Source organism: Emydura macquarii, unplaced genomic scaffold, assembly GCF_026122565.2.
Source record: "Emydura macquarii macquarii isolate MOO-44397 ecotype Brisbane River unplaced genomic scaffold, CSIRO-AGI_Emac_v2 contig_2292, whole genome shotgun sequence".
Lineage (NCBI taxonomy): Eukaryota > Metazoa > Chordata > Testudines > Chelidae > Emydura > Emydura macquarii.
Genome location: NW_027132429.1, coordinates 3,239,525 through 3,257,975, shown reverse-complemented (window position 1 = coordinate 3,257,975; position 18,451 = coordinate 3,239,525). Strand labels below are relative to the sequence as shown.

The 18,451-nt window shown below is 61.2% G+C and overlaps 1 protein-coding gene across 1 annotated transcript in view; it reads left to right on the top strand.

Moving 5' to 3' along the window:
• Positions 1-5,286: 5,286 nt before the first annotated feature.
• The window catches only part of LOC137161249 (uncharacterized), a 57,524-nt gene continuing 44,359 nt past the window's right edge, over positions 5,287-18,451 (top strand). Inside the window, exon 1 of the mRNA XM_067560352.1 lies at positions 5,287-5,908. Coding sequence (XP_067416453.1) covers positions 5,833-5,908 — 76 coding nt within the window. The 5' untranslated portion in view covers positions 5,287-5,832. The remainder of the gene's footprint in view (positions 5,909-18,451) is intronic.

Below are 18,451 nucleotides of genomic sequence, written 5' to 3'. Positions count from 1 at the left end.
GGGAGTGCTTTGCAGCTGGACGGGCTGGCTGTGCTGGGGAGGTTCAGGAGGCATGTGGTAGCAGCTAAAGGGCCTGCCTGAAATCAGGGCCACGTGTGCCGGGCACAGCACAGAAGCAGCGTGAGAACCAGGCCTGCTGCTGCAAGCTCCCGGAGCTGGAAAACAGCCCCATCTCCTAGACCAGGCACCAGGCAGGAAACAGAACCTCCGGCCCAGCGCTCTGCTCTGCCTGCTGGAATGCTGCCTTGTGTCCTGCCAGAGAGGGGCAGGAAGGTTCATCTTTGGAGACTCCGAGACGAGCCAAATCCGATGGCCGAGTTCCACCTTTGAGGGACTCGCTGGGGGTGCGGCTCGTTTGTTGTCATTGTTTTGTTCTTAATTTCATCATCGTCTTACCACAAAAACCGACGCACACAGCAGAGCCAGGCTGAGCGGGTGCCGGGTACGGCAGGTTCCTGCAGGATCTTTGGGTGCCCCGAGTGAATGAAGTTTCAACAGCTCGGCGGTGCGTTGCCATGTGGGCTGCACGCAGCGTCGCTCGAGGGGGAGCCTGGCCAGTGACGTGAGCCCCAAAGGACTGTTTTAAACAACGTGCCAGACAAAAAGGAACTTTGGGGATAAAAAAAGTCAGTTGGTTTCCCACAAAATACAGGTGGGGGGAGGGAGGGATGCAAATTCCCACCTCCAGCCCCAACCTGTCGAGGCCACGCCCTGAGGCGAGAGCCGCGGTTTGCCTGTTCCTGGGCTCCGACGCCCAAACCCTGCAGCTGTGCCCAGGGCAGACTGCCTTGGGAGGCCAGGAAAAGCCCTGGCTGGGGTTTGCAGGACTGACTGGGCAGCCCCTGGGACGCCTGTTAGCAGGTGTGTGGGCTCGTTCCTCGCTTTGCATGTGCCTGCGCTGTTCCACTTTCACACCAATGCTGCTGCTGGTGGCGCTGCAGAGAAAGCTGGGTCGCAGTGTTGGCGTGACACTGTGCGGGGGGGGGAGCTGCGGGTCTCTGCCCAAGAGCGGCACTGGCTGGGGGGCCGGTAGCCTGGCATGGTGCCCTTCCTGGACCACAGGGGGCAAATACAGGTGCAGTTGCCCTGGACTGAGACAGACACTTTGCCGGGGGGCTCCATACAGCCCCCTTGAGCATCCAGTCTGGGCTCAGTGAGACGGAGCCCTGGGGAAAAACAGCCCCGTGACCAGCTAATTAAAGACTGAATCGCAAGGCCTGGGGGGGAGGGGCCACCCTAGGTTTGGCCTTTCCTCACTCTCCCCGGCGCCATGCAGCTGTCCCCCCCACTCCCCAACCTACACTGCTGCGTGCGCTGCCGGAGCAACCCCCTTGCTGCTGGCTAGAGGTGGGCATGGGCTGCAGGGCCAGATGTTGGGTCTGGGCGGTCCCCGGGGGAGCCTGGCCTGGCTCCCTCTGTGCTGTCCCAGGTGTGTCTGCGGGGGCGGTGGGGCTGCCGTGACCACGGGAGGCCTGGGGAAGCCTGCCTGATTCTCTCCCTGCTCCCCAATGCACCCCGTCCCATGCAGCGTGAGCATTGCGCCCAAGGACCCAGCAGTGCCGTATGGGGGCCAGGTAGCCTGAACTGCACCAGCATATGCTCCAGCGCCACCCGCCTAGGCTGGGAGATGTCGGAGCGAAAGGTGATGCAGCGGGGAGAGGGCTGGGTGGTTCTGAACATCTCCAACCTCCAGACACGGGACCTGCAGCCCCGGTGCTCTGTCACCTCTACAAACATCATCGCTCCACCTTCACCCGTCTGCCTGTCCCTCTGCCCCCGGCTGGAGGCAATGAGCCACGCCCTGTGTGTGCGCACGCCTGCGTGCGCTGTGTCTGGCACAATGGGGGGTGTGAGAATTTCAGAATCTTGCCCATTGCGAAGAGCTGGGGGTTAGTGTGAAATTGTTCCCCTTGGAACCTGCAGCAGAGGCACCTGGAAATGTCAGTGCTTTTGGGTGCAGCTTTTTCACTCTCCCCAGTTCCGGGTACAAACCTTTTTCCTTGGCCCTGGGACTGTGACATGTCCAGTGCGTCCAGTGAAGGCACCCAGGTACGACCAGGCTCCCCCTCTGCCTCCCTGCTGGAGGCTTCCCTTTGTTCTGTCTTTGCTCTGCTTGGTTTGCTGGTCCCAAATACACTGGCCGCCTGCCACGTCCTGTTGTGTGTGTAGATCATGCCCATGAGCAGCGCTGCGTTCCCCGGGAATCCTGCCGCCCGGTTTCCCAGGGCGCCGCCGGAGGTGCTGGCCATTGGTAGCTGAAGCACTGCTCCTGGATTAGCTCTTTGCATTATTCGCTGCTATTAACGATGCTCAGTGTTGCTCACAGGGATCCTAGGGCCCCGCAATGGGACACGGGGCCTTTCCCTTGGAGTTGCTGGTTGGAATCCAGCCCCGGCTCATGACGGAGCAAAAATGTTTGTGCCCCCGGCATGAAAGGAGCTGGGGGGAGCAGGGATCCCAGCTCAGCTCTGAGCAGGGCAGGACGTTCCTCACATTGGCATCCTTGAATCATTAACAGTCCGGTTAAAAACAAACCCACATCCAGACTAAGGCCCTGCGCCCCTGAGCAGCCGCCGCTGTCTCTTCTGCTTTGGGTAGAGGTTGGCGCTGGGCTCCCTGGCATGCAGAAAGGACCTGCGCCTCCATCACTTGTGCACCTGGAGAGGGCAAAAGCCTCCCCAAAGGAGACCAGAAATGCCTGGAATCCTGGGAAGGTGTGGCTGGAAGGGACCTCGGGGAGTCCTCGCGTCCATGCTGGAGAGGAGGCAGGCGGAGGGATCCATTCGGCGACCCAGCTCTGCGCTGTAGGTGTGGCTGGGTTGGTGTGAAAGGCAGAGGAAGGGCTGGAGGCAGAAGGGAAACACGTGTGAGCGGAAGTTCTACAGCGTTGTTTCCCTGCCCCGGCTGCTCGCCTGGTCCCACAACCCAGCAGAAGGCGACTGTCTCATGACTTTGACTGTGGGAAAATGGGCCCGCGTCTGGGCCTGAGCCTGTTCTGCTTCTGGCTGCCGGCAGGTGAGTCTAACCGTCACCGGCAGGGGGGTGCCGGGGCTGTTTGCTTCTTTGCAGAATCCTAGAGTAGAGCCAAGTTTCTTCCTAGCTGGCACGGGAACACAAGGGGTGGGGAATCTCTGGGCAGGGGGCGCACGGCAGCTGGGGTCAGATCCCACTAACACACAGACACTGACTCACAAACTACAACTCCCTGGGAGCAGCGGTGTCCAGTGTGACGTCCTCCCCGCCCTGCAATCTGGTCTGGTCTGTAGCTGTGTCAGCCAATTCCTCACTCCTGAGCTCCGACTTACCCCGCTTTGCTGTGTGAACCACCCCCTCCTGGGTCAGCCCACGCCCAGCCTCCTGCGGGTAATCGGTCCTTGGTCAAGTGAAGGAGCGCTTCTGGCCAGCCACTCATGGGATAGACCCCCAGCGAACACCTCCAGTCCCAGATACAACCCCGGGAGCTGCTGTCTTGCAGGGTTCCCTGCTATACACTGCACCCTGCAAGCTCATTTACACTCATCTGTCAATGTAGCAAAGAAATTGATGTGCACCAGCTCTGTCACCGCAAGTGAAGTCTCTGCACACACTCAGTCGCATGCACTGCTTTAGATGGAACAAACACACACGTTTATTGACTGCAGCAAGATTTGAAGTGAATCTACATCAGATTAATAATGCGTCAAGGAGTTAGTCACAATCAACTGACAGATAACTCGCCTCCTACACTGAGATGAGTATTTCAGTCTGCATTCAGCTCAGCACACGGGCTGGGTGCGATGCCTCTGGGAACCAGCCCTCCCTCCCTGTGGTAGATTCTCAGTCTTTGGTGTTGCTTAGAAGCTGGATTCCAGGGGAGACTCCGAGACAAAGACGCCTCTTTCTTTTTAACAAGTTTCCTCAACACCCCCTGGGGTCAGGTGATCGTCCATGTCTGGCCATGGGCATGATTCTTCCCTCTTGTGCCAAAGTGCTCAAAGATGCTTAGACCGGCCCATCGTCTCTGTGTGCAGGCCTCTGCTGGGTGTGAAACACAGCCTGTGTTCGTCTGCATCTGTTCAATCCGTGTGAGACACACGTCTGGGATATGCCACAGCACAATTTCTTCTCTGTATACGTGTGACACTGCAGGAAACCTGCTACCACAACCGTGATGTTCAGTATGTCACCAACACCTGACCCGGCACACTTTGCATTGGACAATACACACTTCCACTGCAAGGGTGAACATGGACGATGCACAGAGCCCACGGTTAGGGTGTACGCCGGGTACAGCGTGTCACACGTGGATCTCAAAGCACGGGGCAAACGATTGTACTGATATGACCAGAGTAACCAGGTTTACTTGGTCCTGCCTCGACGCAGAGCCCTAGATTCCATGGTTAGTGACCAGCCGGGACAGCCTGTGGCCACCCCTCCCCAGGCCCAGGCCTACCCCTCGCGTTTCCAGGCACCGTGGTATCCACGCACAGTCTGTTCAATGCAGACACTGACGGGTAGGAAGCCGTCCCGGGCATGGAGGATACAGTGTTGGTCCAAGCTGCCAGCCTCTGTAGTCAGCGCCAGCAGAAGGAAGCCAACCCAAAGGCCTGCAGCTGCAAACGCAGCGGGAAAAGCTGCTTTAAAGGCGGCCCTGCTCTGCGCATGGCAGCAAGTGTGACACAAGCGGGGGTGTTACGCAGGGCGTCTGCGTGGCAGGAGGGCACAGGAAGCAATTTAGAGCAAGCATGTCCAACTCTTCCGTGTGCCAAGATTTTCCTCAGGTGTGGGGAATCTCCGCGTCAGGCCCGGGGAGGTTCAGGGTGCTGCAAATGTCTCAGGCTGAGGAGAAAGTGAAAGTTGGATTTCTGACTTTCCCCAGCACTCCCTCTGGCTGTCACGTCCATGGCAGTTATACCCACATCCTGGAGGGGAAGCCTTGAGGTCAGCTAACTCGGAGCAGCGGGTTCCGGGGACAGAAGCCCGGCTTGGAAGGAGCCAGCCTCGCCAGCGCTTGCAGAAATGCACCAGCTTGGTTCTTTTCCAAGAGAGAGCTGCCAATCAGAGCACCCCCCGTGCCGCAGCATGGTTCATTCCCACTTTGCAGAGATGCATGCGCTTCTGGTGTGGGGCACAGGAGGTGTTTAACAGCCATGCAGCAGTGCGGCTCAGGGATCACTCGCCCAGAGCTGAAATGCCTCCATTTCTGGGGTGGGCCGTGGCAGCTCTGTAACAGGTGCCTGGGGAACGCTCAGCAGCCTGGAACTGTGGCCAGTAGGTGAGGACCAGCTGCATGTGGGGGGGTTTGGGACAGGAAGTGATCTCACGTAGGGCAGAGGGCGTGGCTGTTCAGGGTCACATTACTCTGGCTGGAGGAAGGGCAGGAATGCTGATGGTGTAGCTGGCGGAAACCCACTGAAGCCAGCAGAACTAGACCAGCTCACAGCCGCTCGGACTCTGGCCCAGGGTCAGCGAGGGTCATCTGAGCCCTGATCCCGCAGCAGCAGCAGTTCCCCCTCTGCATCCCCACACGTTGCTCTCGCTGGGCCGTGGTCCGTTGTCTTGGAGACCCTGAGGACGGTGTGAGGGAGACGGCCTGGCATATCCCCAGAGCCCTGCTGGGGTCCTGACATCCCCTTCTCTGCCTTCGTTTCCCTCATGTCTGGCCGCCCTCCCCAGTGCACCCCGGCCCATGCAGCTTGAGGATCGTCCTGACTTCCCAGGCTCCGAGTCCTGCCTGCTGCCAGCGTGACTCACCCCCTGCCCAGGATTCTCGCCCCCCGAGAGCCACCTGGGAGCGGAGATCGTGGGAAACGCAAGCCCAGCTCCCCCCATCTCTGCTCTCTCTCTGCAGCCATGAGACCCCGGCGGCCCCAGCATCGCTCAACCTGGGACGTCCTGGCGCTGCAGCTGCTGCTGCTTCTGCTCCCAGGTAAGTGCCCCCAGCTGCACCCCACGGCTCAAGCGCCGAGCAGCAGAGCCCTGCGTGTCTCCCGTGAAACACCAGTGGGACCTGGTTGCCCTGGGGGTGCGTGTCCGGCCCGGCAGTGAGGTGGCTACGTTCATTTGACAGTGTTAACGAAGGCTCATTCTTATAGACTCACGGGGAGGGGACTGGGGTCTAATGGTTAAAGCAGGGCTGTCGGGGAGCCAGGACTCCTGGATTCTCTCCCTGGCTCTGGGAGGGGAGTGGGGACTAGTGGTTAGAGTGGGGGAGGGCTGGGAGCCAGGACTCCTGGGTTCTCTCCCCTGCTGGGGGGTTTGACATTCTGTTTTCTCAGTGCCATTGAGCTGGAGCGCGCCGGCGGTGCCGCGTGACAGGTGTGTGCGTTTGCCGTTTCAGGGGCCGTGCAGGGCTCACTCAAGGTGAGCGTTTGGCCGGAAGCCCCCATGGTGGAGCACGGAGGGTCCGTCTGGATAAATTGCAGCTCCACATGCCGGGATGTCAGCTGCAGGGGCGGCCTGGAAACCTCGCTCAGGAAAAACCGGAGTGAAAATGGATCGGGGTGGGTGGCTGTCTACCTCGTCAATATCACTGAGTGGGAATCGACCCTTCTGTGTTACTTCCGCAATGGTAGTGAAATCCAGTCGGTGACTGCACACATCTCCCTTTACCGTAAGTGCCTCCGGCCCCCGGCTGCAGTGGGGCTGGGCCTGGGGTGGCTTTTGTGCCACGGAGCCTTCCTGCGCGCAGTGCAGGGCTAGAGAACGGGAGAACTCGTGTGCAGAAAATAGGGCACAAAGCTGCGATCTGGGCCCAGGGCGGGGGACTGGCTGGGTTGGGGGCTGGGGCTGGGACATGGGGCCTTGCTCCTCTGGGTGGCGCCGGCGGGTCTGGCCCCGGGGCAGGGACTGAGTGGCTTGGGGGGGGGTGGGAATGACACACCGGGCCCTTCCCCCCCCAGGAACACTGGCATCCACACCCTAACCCCCTGCCCACTAGGAACTCCTGCTGGCCGGTCAGCGAGACGGAGGGGAGGGGGAGCTGGCCCTGCGGCTCTGCCTGGCTGGGGCGCGGGGGATTCACCTCCAGGTTCTCAGCAGCAGCCCGGTCTTAACGGATCCAATTCACCAACCGGCCGTTCCTCCTCCTCTGGCTCCAGGGGCGCCGGAGCAGGTGGTGCTGGAGCCGCTCCCCGAGCTGGAGCTGGGCCGGGCCTATACCCTGACGTGCCGGGTTCTCAGCGTGGCTCCCGTCAGGCTCCTCACCGTGACCCTCCGCCGGGGGGGACAGACGCTGCACACGGAGACGTTCCAGAACCACACCAAGATCGAAGCCGACAACATCACAGTGACCTACCAGATAACCCCTCGGCAACGGGACCACGGGCAGGAGGTCACCTGCCACGCAGCCCTGGACCTGAGACCGCACGGGCCCCTCTTCCAACGCAGCTCCCCCGCGCAGGAGCTCAGCGTCTATGGTGAGTTCCCGCATCATATGCTCCGTGCGACCGGGACGCTGGTCCGTGCGACAGATATACTGCTCCGTGCGCTGGCAGCTCTGGGGAGACACGACTGTTGCATGCTTCACCAAAGCCTGAGCAGCCCGGCCGTAGTGTACAGCTTCGTGGCTCGGCCCTCGCAGCACGGGGAGGAGGTCGTCTGCCGAGCCAGGCTCCGGGTGGGCCAGCGGGTGCTGCGGGACAGTGCCAGGGCCACCCTGCAGGTCTGGGGTGAGTCTGGGCGCCCTGAGGCTGATGTAGCTAGCAGGGACGGGGCTGGGGGTCAGGACACCTGGGTTCTGTCCCCAATTCTGGATGGGGAGTAGGGTCTAGTGGTCAGAGTTGGGAGGGGGAGGAGCCCGGACTCCTGGGTTCTCTCCCTGGCTCTGGGGGGCGGGTGGCACCTAGGGTTTAGAGCGGGCAGACAGAGCCAGGGTGCAAACGGGACTTGCACCAGAACCCAGCCAAAGCTTCCAACCCTCCCTCTTCTGCCCGGAGGCCGTGTCAGTTACAGCAGCCTCAGCGCTGCTCTGCCTTACCCTTTGCTGCCAGCCAGCGTCCATGCCCCCACATGGCCTGACGGAGCAGAGCCCTCCCTGCAGTGCTGACCCTCTCCTTCCCCCCCTTCCAGCCCCGCCCCACAACGTGACCGTCTCGGTGGCTCAGCCGGCGTTCCCGTCCGGCGCTAACATCACCGTGAGGTGCAGCGCCCAGGGGAACCCCCCACCCGAGCTGCGCTGGGAGCTGCCCTCCAACGTCAGCGTGGAGCTGTCTGACCGTGGCAGGACGGTGACCGTGTCCTCGGCCCAGCGCACCCACAGCGGGACCTACCGGTGCCTGGCACAGAACAGATACGGGGCCAGCTCGGGGCAGGTCGACGTCCTCGTCAAAGGTGAGGGCAGCAGCTTCCTCTCGGCTTTTCGGTGGCCCCTTCCTCCTTCCCGGCCGTGTGACAGGCTGAGCAGGGTGCGTGGAATCTGCCCCAGATCCCAGGGCGCCTTCCGTCTCATAAGCGCCACGCTGGCTCCGTGCCACCCCCCGGAGCGGGGCCCGAAGGCTAGCAGTGGTGTCATGGCCTGGGACCCGGAGCCATGGGCTCCACGCCTCCGTCACTGGATCCCTCCGGACTGTGGCAAGTCTCGGTGTCTCCAGGGTCCAGGCAGTGGCTGTTCAGGGGCCGGGGGGGGTCTCTGTCTAGGGCAGGGTCCCCAGCCCCAGCCCTGCCAGCTTGGTCTGCCCCACTTCTTGTCAGGGCAGATTGGGGGCCCCCGTCTCCTGCAGTGCCCCTGGGCAGGCCGCTGAGGCCCGTTGGCTGCCGGGCAGAGGTGAGAAACTTGTGCTGAGCTTTGAGAAGAGACGGGGGTGCAGGGCCCTGTGCTGAGGGCGCGTCTGGGGATCTGCTCCTGCTCTGACGCCCTGGATGCTCTTCTGGCCAGGATTTCCCAGCACGCCTATGCAGGGCCGGGGGTCAAAGGCCTCAGCACCCAACAGACATGGCCTCCTCTGAGACCCCAGCTGCCGGCTCGGGGGCCTGCACGGGAGCCAAGCAGGCTGCAAAATCCTGGCCCCGGCTCGCTCCCTGACTCAGTTCCCCCCTGTAAAATGAGGATCATCAAGAGTTCCACGGCTTTCAAGGCCAGAAGGGATCCTACCGGTCGTCTGGCCGGGTGTCCCGAACAGCACAGACCTCATCAGCAAACCTGGGGCCACAGCAGTCCTGCTTCACACCCAGACCTAGCGGGTGGGGGGCTAAGGGGTGCCTGGGCCCTGTGGGGGGCAAGCAAGCTGGGGCTCCCCCCTGATGCCTGTTTCTCCTGCCTACAGATCCGCCAAAGGGTTGGGGCCTCATCGTCGCCGTGGTGGTTGTGGGGGTGATTGTGATTCTCAGTGCAGCGGGAGCCTGGCTGCTTGTGAAAAAACGCTTCTGGACGTCCTAGCTGCAGCCTGTGGTGGATGCAGTGCCCGGGTGCAGGGAGAACCCGTCTGCCTGTCCCTGCTGCCCCCGGCTGGAGGCAATGAGCCACGCCCTGTGTGTGCGCACGCCTGCGTGCGCTGTGTCTGGCACAATGGGCGGTGTGAGAATTTCAGAATCTTGCCCATTGCGAAGAGCTGGGGGTTAGTGTGAAATTGTTCCCCTTGGAACCTGCAGCAGAGGCACCTGGAAATGTCAGTGCTTTTGGGTGCAGCTTTTTCACTCTCCCCAGTTCCGGGTACAAACCTTTTTCCTTGGCCCTGGGACTGTGACATGTCCAGTGCGTCCAGTGAAGGCACCCGGGTACGACCAGGCTCCCCCTCTGCCTCCCTGCTGGAGGCTTCCCTTTGTTCTGTCTTTGCTCTGCTTGGTTTGCTGGTCCCAAATACACTGTCCACCTGCCACGTCCTGTTGTGTGTGTAGATCATGCCCATGAGCAGCGCTGCGTTCCCCGGGAATCCTGCCGCCCGGTTTCCCAGGGCGCCGCCGGAGGTGCTGGCCATTGGTAGCTGGAGCACTGCTCCTGGATTAGCTCTTTGCATTATTCGCTGCCATTAACAATGCTCAGTGCTGCTCGCAGGGATCCTAGGGCCCCGCAATGGGACACGGGGCCTTTCCCTTGGAGTTGCTGGTTGGAATCCAGCCCCAGCTCATGACGGAGCAAAAATGTTTGTGCCCCCGGCATGAAAGGAGCTGGGGGAGCAGGGATCCCAGCTCAGCTCTGAGCAGGGCAGGACGTTCCTCACATTGGCATCCTTGAATCATTAACAGTCCGGTTAAAAACAAACCCACATCCAGACTAAGGCCCTGCGCCTCTGAGCAGCCGCCGCTGTCTCTTCTGCTTTGGGTAGAGGCAGGACAGTGACTGTGTCCTTGGCCCAGCACGGCCACAACGGGACCTACTGGTGCCCGGCACAGAACAGACACGGGGCCAGCTTGGGGCAGGTCGATATCCTCGTCTAAGGTAAAATCAACTGGCCCTGGCCTGGTTTGACATCTGTGCAGTTCTGTTTCATCCGATAAACCTCCAAGGCGTTCCGTCTCCGTCGGGTCGCTCCAACCCCGAAAGAAGCGGGGAACTTGACGGGAATGGAGGCTGGGGTGAAAATATTTGGGGCTGGATTAGACAAATAATCCACTGGCTGGATTGTAGGAGATTAAATCCACTGGGCCTGGGAATGCAGAGCCTGTGGTTATGGCAGCGTTAGAAAGGGAGCAGTAAGAAGATGGGTAGATCGACAGAGACACCAGGATCTCAGGGTGGAGAAAGGTCGGCAGATAGGGAGCGGAACTAAGATCTAATGCTGGGGATACATAGATAGATTAGCACCAGTGATGGGGATGGGTGGCTGGACAGATAGCTATGCTAGGACCTGAGATCATGGATGGACAGATGGATGGACAGATGGAGGATCATCAATTCCAAGGTCAGAAGGGACCATTGTGATCATCTCGTCTGACCCCCTGCATGACATGGGCCCGAGAACTACCCCAAAATAATTCCCAGAGCAGGATCTTTCAGACAAACATCCAATCTGGATTTAAAAATTGTCACTGCTGGAGAATCCATCAGGACCCTGGGGAAATTGATCCAGCGGTTAATTACGCTCGCTGTTAAATATGTCTGCCTTATTTCCAGTCTGAGTTTGTCTAGCTTCAACTCCCAGCCATCGGAGCGTGTCAGACCTTCCTTGGCTGGATACAGACCAGATCTCCTCGCTGGGCTGGTCCTTCAGCGACATCGCTCCCGTCAGCACCCCAGAGACACTGCCTCGGGGCACGAAAGTGGGACAGGGCTGAGCCAGCGCCCGCTGGACGTCAGTGGAGAGACGCCCCTTGAGTTTGCCGGGCTTTGGGTCAGAAGGCCAGTCGCCACGGCAGGAGAGCCCCAGCTGCCAGGGCGCCACTTCCTCTCACGCACCAGTCCCCAGATTACTGAGGACAGAAATCTACACGGCAGCAAAGCCAGCCCTTCAGTCCATAATGTCTTCGGTGTATTACGGTAGCGCGTAGGGGCCCCAGCCCTGGCCCTGGCCCCAAACCTTGCACAGGATCCCGGTAATGTATTAGGTGTATTACGGTAGCTCCTAGGAGGGCCCCCCCCCCCAGCCCTGGCCTCACGCCCAGGATCCCAGCAAGAATTCAGCTTGTGTCCTGGCAATTACCAATTACCTCTGCCCAGCCAGGAAGCCGGTGCTGCTACCATGGCAATAAATCCGAGGCCTTACCCTGTTTTCTGGGGGTTTGATTGAATTCCAGCAGTGAGAACTTTGCCAGAAGTGGGACATCAACAAGTGAAAACAGGCTCTGCCGACCTTTCTTCCTAGCTGGGCTTCGAAACTGTGTTTCTGGCGATGCCTTGCAGCCTGCCAGGAACGGCAGCGTCCCACTTACCCGGGCAGGCCGGCCGCTTAGTGACAGGCTCGGAGCTTGAACTCCCCTGCGCTGGCTTTAGGCGTGACTGATTCCCATGGGCGTTTAAATACATGCTGCAAATCTGCACTTACTGCGTCTGACGCGTATTTCAAGTGATCAGGAGCGACCGCTGGCAAGTCGTGGGGTTGGCGATGGAATTTCTAATCAGTAACATACTCCTGGCTAGCCTTTACTGGAAATCATGCCAACCCCACGTCTGATAAGGGCCCAGGGCGTGAATCAGCACAGAAAATCCAACTTGGCGGGGCGCGCAGGGCAAGACAAAGCAAGGCGCCCAGACTGCTGGGGTGGTGATCCCCTCCCCAGCTCCCCAGGGCTAGCACAAACCATTTGTTGTGGGAGCTCGGAGCCTGGCTCCTGGCGGGAGGCCCTGACGAACTGGATGTTGCAACAGCACCTGCCCTGAGACCTTATGGGGAGAGACGTGCTGTTTTGTTAGTTTATTTTGGCTTCTCCTTGCCCAGATCTGCCCGCGAGGGAAATTCCACCAGGGCACGGCTGCAGTGCCACCAGGGGCCCCGTGGGGACCACACACCTAACGTCACCGTCCCTTCTTCTCTGTCAGGCGCACAGAGGCCAAGCGTTGCTTGAGCGGGGTCAGCAAACACGTCCCCCTAAGGAGAGGTTGTTCCAGCAGTGGCCACTAGGAGGTGCTGCTTGGGCGCTGGGGTGCAGGAGAAGAGGACGGGCGGTCCCCCGCAATTTCTATGCAATGCGTTGAATGGAAAACACGGGGCAAATCCTAGACGATGAGGGTTGGCAGGGACCTCAGGAGGTATCTAGTCCCGTCCCCTGCTCAGAACGGCTCCCAGGAGCTCTCAAGGGGAGGCCAGCGCAGGCTCAGAGCTCCCGGGGCCAGAAGGACCCCTGTGATCCTCCAGTCTGGGGCCGGGACCTGCCGCACTGTAACTCCTGCTTGCACTCGAGCAGAGCCTTGCGAAAAACATCCAGTCTTGGTTTAAAATCTGTCCGTGAGGGAGAATCCACGCCGACACGGGACGTTGTCCCAGGGCTTAATTACCCTCCCCGTTAAAACTGTATTGTTGTTATCCCATTGTACGGATGGGTAAACTGAGGCACAGAGGGGCGCCTCACCCCAGATCAGACCAGTGGCAGAGCTGGGACTGGGACTAGGACACAGCCCGGGATGCCTCCGGCGAATCAGAGCAGCCTGCCGCGAGGATTTCCCTGCACCCCACCAGCCGCTAACACCAGCCAGTGAGCGGGTGCAGTGGGGTGTGAGAGGCGAATCTTGGCCTCTGCCCCTAGGGGCTTTGATGGGCCGTGAGCCAGACCCCTTCCCCGCCCCCAGGAGGTGGCCATTCCCAGGCTGGGCAAGGGGCTCCGTGCCCACGGGGGGGCCGCAGGCGACAGTCAAGCCAAGCAGCGAGGTCCCGTTGTGCTACTGATGGGCCAGCCAGAGGGGCGGGCGCTGGTGACGTGGAGCAGTGGAGGGGCCGCTCACACTGCGGTTCTGAGGCGAGGGCACCATCTGCCCCCACTGATCTGACTGGAAACCCCTGCCCCCCCTGCCCCCCCAGCCTCCTGGGGCCCTTGGCTGGTTTCACACAGGCCTCCCAACAGAGCCTGAGTTCCGCTCCGCACTAACCGGAGCGTGACTGCAACCAATGGACTGGATGGGAAAGGCCCTGTGTCCCATTCCCACCCCCGAGACCCAGGCCCCTGTCCTCGGGCACTGGAGCCCGGCCCCCCAGGGGGAGAGGCCCTTGTGTCCCAGTCCCCTGCCCCCAGCCCTCGTCTGACCTTCCTCTCCAGGGGCAACCTACAGCCCCGTACAGCAAACCCCTGTGCAGGGGGAGCCGGTCCCCTCTAGCTGAGGGCAAGGCTGGCGCGTGTGGACGCAGGGCTGGGGAGGGGGCAGGTCAGGGGCCAGCGCGGAGCCTGTGACAAATGATGGAAAGCAAACGCTGTGACTCATCCTGCAGCCCTGACAGGAACTCGGCAGGGGAATTTCCCAGGAGTGTCCCAAAGCAGGTATCCGGTTGGTCCTGAGCTCTTTGCAGACATTCCTGGGGCACAGGGAATTCCTAGAAGAGGAGGCTCTGACCTTTTCGTTTGCTGGAAGGAACAGAAATGACTCACCTTGCCCCCGGGAGGTCGATGGGTCCAGATGGGACATTCTGTGGAATAGCCCCGCCCGAGAGCGAAAAGATTCCGACTGCTCCATGAAGGCAGCAGTCGGGGAAAGGTTTCGCTCTGGGGTGAAGGAAACATTTTGATTCTGAGCGACTGCGAGCATTGCTTTTAAATGAAAGGAAAGGAAATTTCAAACTGGACTGTCATTTTCAAACCGAAACGTTCACGTTTCTCAGGGCTTTGGTTTGTTTTGTGTTTCCAAACAATGCAGCAAAAGCAACAGGAATTTGCAAAATGTTTCCGTGTCGCCTAACCCGCTTCTCCCACCAAGAAAAGGGTTTGGTTGAAAAACTTTTGCCCAGCTCTACTGGCCCCTTATTTGAGGTAAAAAACGGTCAGGCCCCTCCTGTCCCCCTACAGTTACTGTAAGAGTAAAAACTGTCCCGCCATTCATCCTACGGCTGCTCCACTTCTATTGACCTCGGCAGCCGGTACCTTCCCAGGGTGCAGACATTCGTTGTCGGTCCCAGGATCCGAGCGCGGGATCGGAAATGTATGGAAGTTTTACTCTCTTTGCTTTTAGCATTGTAATAAAATTCTAACTCCCGCCAGCTGAGAAACTCGGGGCTAGATGTCATTCAGAGACGAAATGGTCTGAGCAGGGGCTTGGGAGCCAGGACTCCTGGGTTCTGTTCCCATCTCCGCTACCGATTTCCCATGTGGCTTTGGGGCAAGTCATGCCCCATCTGACTTTCCCCTTAGGTCGCCCTGAGACACCCAGCCAGCCTGTCTCCCCGCCGTGCCCCAAGCCAGGGCCCCCAGCAGGTGCAGCCTACGAGGGGCAACGTGTTCTCCTGATGCGAGCAGGGAAGTTCGGCTCTCGCTCTGTTCTCCACGCTGAAGGCTGGATCGACCCCAGCTGGCCACTGCCGGCTTGTCTGGTCCAGCGGCTCAGGCCAATTGCTCCTTTCACACCCGTCGAGGGTCATTTTTCTAAAGCCAGCTACTGCTGCTGTGATCAACTGCCCGTCCCCCTGCACGGCGCCCCCGACACGCCCGGTCTACACTGACCCTGGAGGGTGACTAGCTGTGGTGCTCAGCTCCCCCATCGCCGGAGCTGTGCCAACCCACGCCCCAGAGCAGACGCGGCCAGGTTGCCCGACGAATGCGTCTGTCGCAGGGAGGTGGAGCGCCGAGGGTGAGGGAAAAGCTGCTCTGTGGCGAGCTGTGTCTCCGCCATGGGGCGGCGGCGCAGGGTGCAGACAGTAAGAGGATGAGGCTGCGAGTCGGCAGCGAACGCCCATCAGCCGCGCAGCTTCCCTGCCCGCGGGCACTGGAGCTAAACTGCCTGGAAATTGAACCAGAAACGCAAACCGGCCGGCGCTCCAGCTGCATTAGACTAGCCAGTCACAGAGCTGGGACCAAACCATGGAGTCCTGGCTCCCAGCCCCCTGCTCTAACCACTAGACCCCACTCCCTCCCCGATGCCCAGCCTGACACCCTCCCCGCAACCAGGCTGTATGTGGGGTGAGCCCAGGAGCCTTTGCAGCATGACTGCAATCCTTCCAGCCAGACACACAGGAGGACTTAACCCCCTGCCTGCTGGACAGAACCCGTGTGTTCGAAGAGCCTGCAGTACAAAGCGGGGCTGGGGGCCGACCGGTGGGGGCAGGGGGAGAGCCGGGCCGTGGGGTGGCGCGTGGGCCTGGGCCAGGAGGGGGGCTGCTGACGGTCCTGTATTGCAAGGGAAGCCCCTACCAGCGCTGGGAGCTGCGCAGAGCAGCAGGGAATCCTCCTGCACGGAGGGGAGCCTGGCCCAGCGTTATCAGTAACAATGATAATGGGGGGGGGGCTACGCAAACGCTCCCGAAGTCGGCAAATACACGGGCCAGGGGAGGGTGGCAGGCCCGGGAGGGGAGGATTTGGGGGGCTGGGCTGGGGTGGCAGGACCAGGCCTGAATCTTATAGCGATGGGGTCAGAGGGCTGGACTGGGGGGGAGCGTCTCCAGATTTGTCCCCGGGCTCTGCGGGCTGCCCCATCCACAATGACGGACTAACACGCTGCGATGGAGACTGTCCCCCCCCCTCCTCCCCCCGCCCCGTCTTGTGCCTGGCACTGCCCGGTTCCTGTTTTCTCCAGTCGGGCTGTTATCGGAGGCTCCCTAGGACAATGTGTGGGAAGGGCCGGGCCTGACCCAGCGCAGGGGCATTTCTGGGAAGGGCTGTGGCCAAGCGCGCAGGAGAGGAGAAGGGCTGGACGGCAGCGGGAGCTGGGAGCCGCCCTGCGCAGGAGCACCCAGCGCGCGTGGCTGCACGGCCCGGCCCGGCCGTGGCCAGAAACCCCCTCGCACCCACCCGCAGGGCGCGGGAAAGGGATTGGGGAACGTGTGATAATCTCTGTTTCCATGCGCAGCCAGCACCGTCTGTCCGAGGGTCCCCCCTCCCATGCGCCATTTCACGCCCACTCTGTGCCGGGCATCGCAGTAGAAAGTGTCCAGCCAATTGGACCGGGGCCCTTTATTTCAGTCGTCCTAAGGTGTGGCCCTGGCGGGCGCTAGCCAGGCCTGGTGAGGACCGTGCGGTATTTGGAGCCTGTTGCATTCCCAGTCCCGCCGAGGGGCCCAATTCTCCACTCCCTCGCAGGGGTCAGCTCGGGAGCAGCGTTAGGGTTAGGGTTAGGACATGCCTGGGGCTCGGTGAGCGTGTGTGCGGGGGGGGGGGAATGGTTCTGCCTGGCCCGGCCTGCCAAGCCGGTGGCTGGGCGCAGGTAAGTGAAATGGCTCCGTCGGGGAGTGAACAAACAGCAGGGCACCAGCGCCCGGCTTCGTTAGAAACACAGGAACAAAAAGCAGTGTAAGGGGTTAGGGCTGGGCTGGTCGCTGTGCTGGGCACTAGCACACAGCGCCCCCCAGCCTCCGCTGCTCACCTGGGGGCTGGGGCCACCCTGCCTGCAGCGCCTCCCCCCAGCACTAATTTGTGCCCCCCTCGGCGACGGCGTGTGCGTGGCTGCAGCGCCAGGCCCAGCCAGGCTCCCTCCAACCCCAGGCAGCAGGTAAGTCCCAGAGGGAGCCTGGTAGGGCTGGGGCTGGGGTGGTTTGGGGCCCCTGGCTGGAAAATTGGGTGCCCCGAGCCCCAGCCTGCTGCCTCCTGACCTGGGGTGGATGCCCACGGACCTGGCCACGGGCTGAGCCTCCCGCACCCGGATGTGCGCTGACAGCTGCCTGGGCGCTGGGGACTGGAGGTGGGTGAGGACAGGGCCAAGGGGTGCCGTGGGAGAGCAAGCCCATGACAGCGTGGAGCGATATGATTATCCCTGTTTTGTAGAGGGGGAAACTAAGGCACAGAGGGTGAGTGCAATAGAACCCAGGAGTCCTGAGTGCCAGCCCTCTGCTCTAACCACTAGCCCCTGCAGCCTGCCTCTGATTGCACAGGCAGGCGGGATTTAAACGCCAGCAGGGAGTCGCTGCGCTCCCGGGGAGCCTGGCTGCCTAGCACAGTCCCTGCCACACGAGCTCGGCCAGATGGGGATCAGGGCTCGGGGCCAGGGAATTCTCAGCATCTTTGGAGCCAGGGCAGCATGTCCTGCGGGGCGGGAGGGAGGGAGAATTGCAGGGCGCGGGGGAGGGATCTTACAGCCTTTGATCCAGCCCCCAGAATAAAAACCTTTCTGTGCCAACCCATGGGAGCCACTTCTAGCTTTAGAATGACGCCCGCCCGACCCCGGGGCCCTTGGCCGGCCACAGCGACACCGCCTGACACCGCCAGCCGCTGGCCGTACCCACGGCGGGACCTTCGGCCCATTGCTTCGCAGAAAGGTTCGCAAAGAGCTAGAGCGATGCCCCGAGCAGGAAGGAGGCTTTGCCAATGGGTTCTGCGGCTCGCCGAGAGCCCAGGCGCTGGGACTGCAGGGGCTCTCGGGGGATTGGGCCTGGACGAGCCGTACTGACTGGGACCTCCTTGGGGCAGGGACTGTCTTTGTTCTATGTTTGTACAGCACCTTGCACCATGAGGGCCTGGTCAGTGACTGGGTCCCCTAGGCACTAGAATAATAATGTGGCCCCATCCCCACCCATCATACCCAGGCTAGGTCCTCTTCTTCCAGCTGAGGGCCATGCAATGGCCCATGCTCAGATCCGCCATCGAGTCCCCGGGCCCGGCCCTTTGTGCGGTCATTTGCACCAGCGCAAAGCGTGTGCAAAGCACAATCCTGACAGGGTGTTTGCACGGGTGGAAATGCCTGTAGGGTGCCGGGCGCCCAGGAATTGAGCGCAGAGTTTTCAAGGCAGACGGGAGCCTCGTGACCACCTAGAAGCACAATTTAGGAAGCTGCTAGTCCCGGGGGCGTTGGAGCAGGGAGGGAGCCGAGCCGAGACCAGTCATGTGAGGGCCGGAGGAAATGCCTGACAGTGGAGACGGACAGAGCCGGATGTGTTTAGGGCTCGGAAAGATGAGTGCGGGGTGAGCGGATCCCGGCGGGTGCGGTCCCTTCCCAGGAGGTACGAACGGGCTCTCTGGGCGCGTCGAGCAA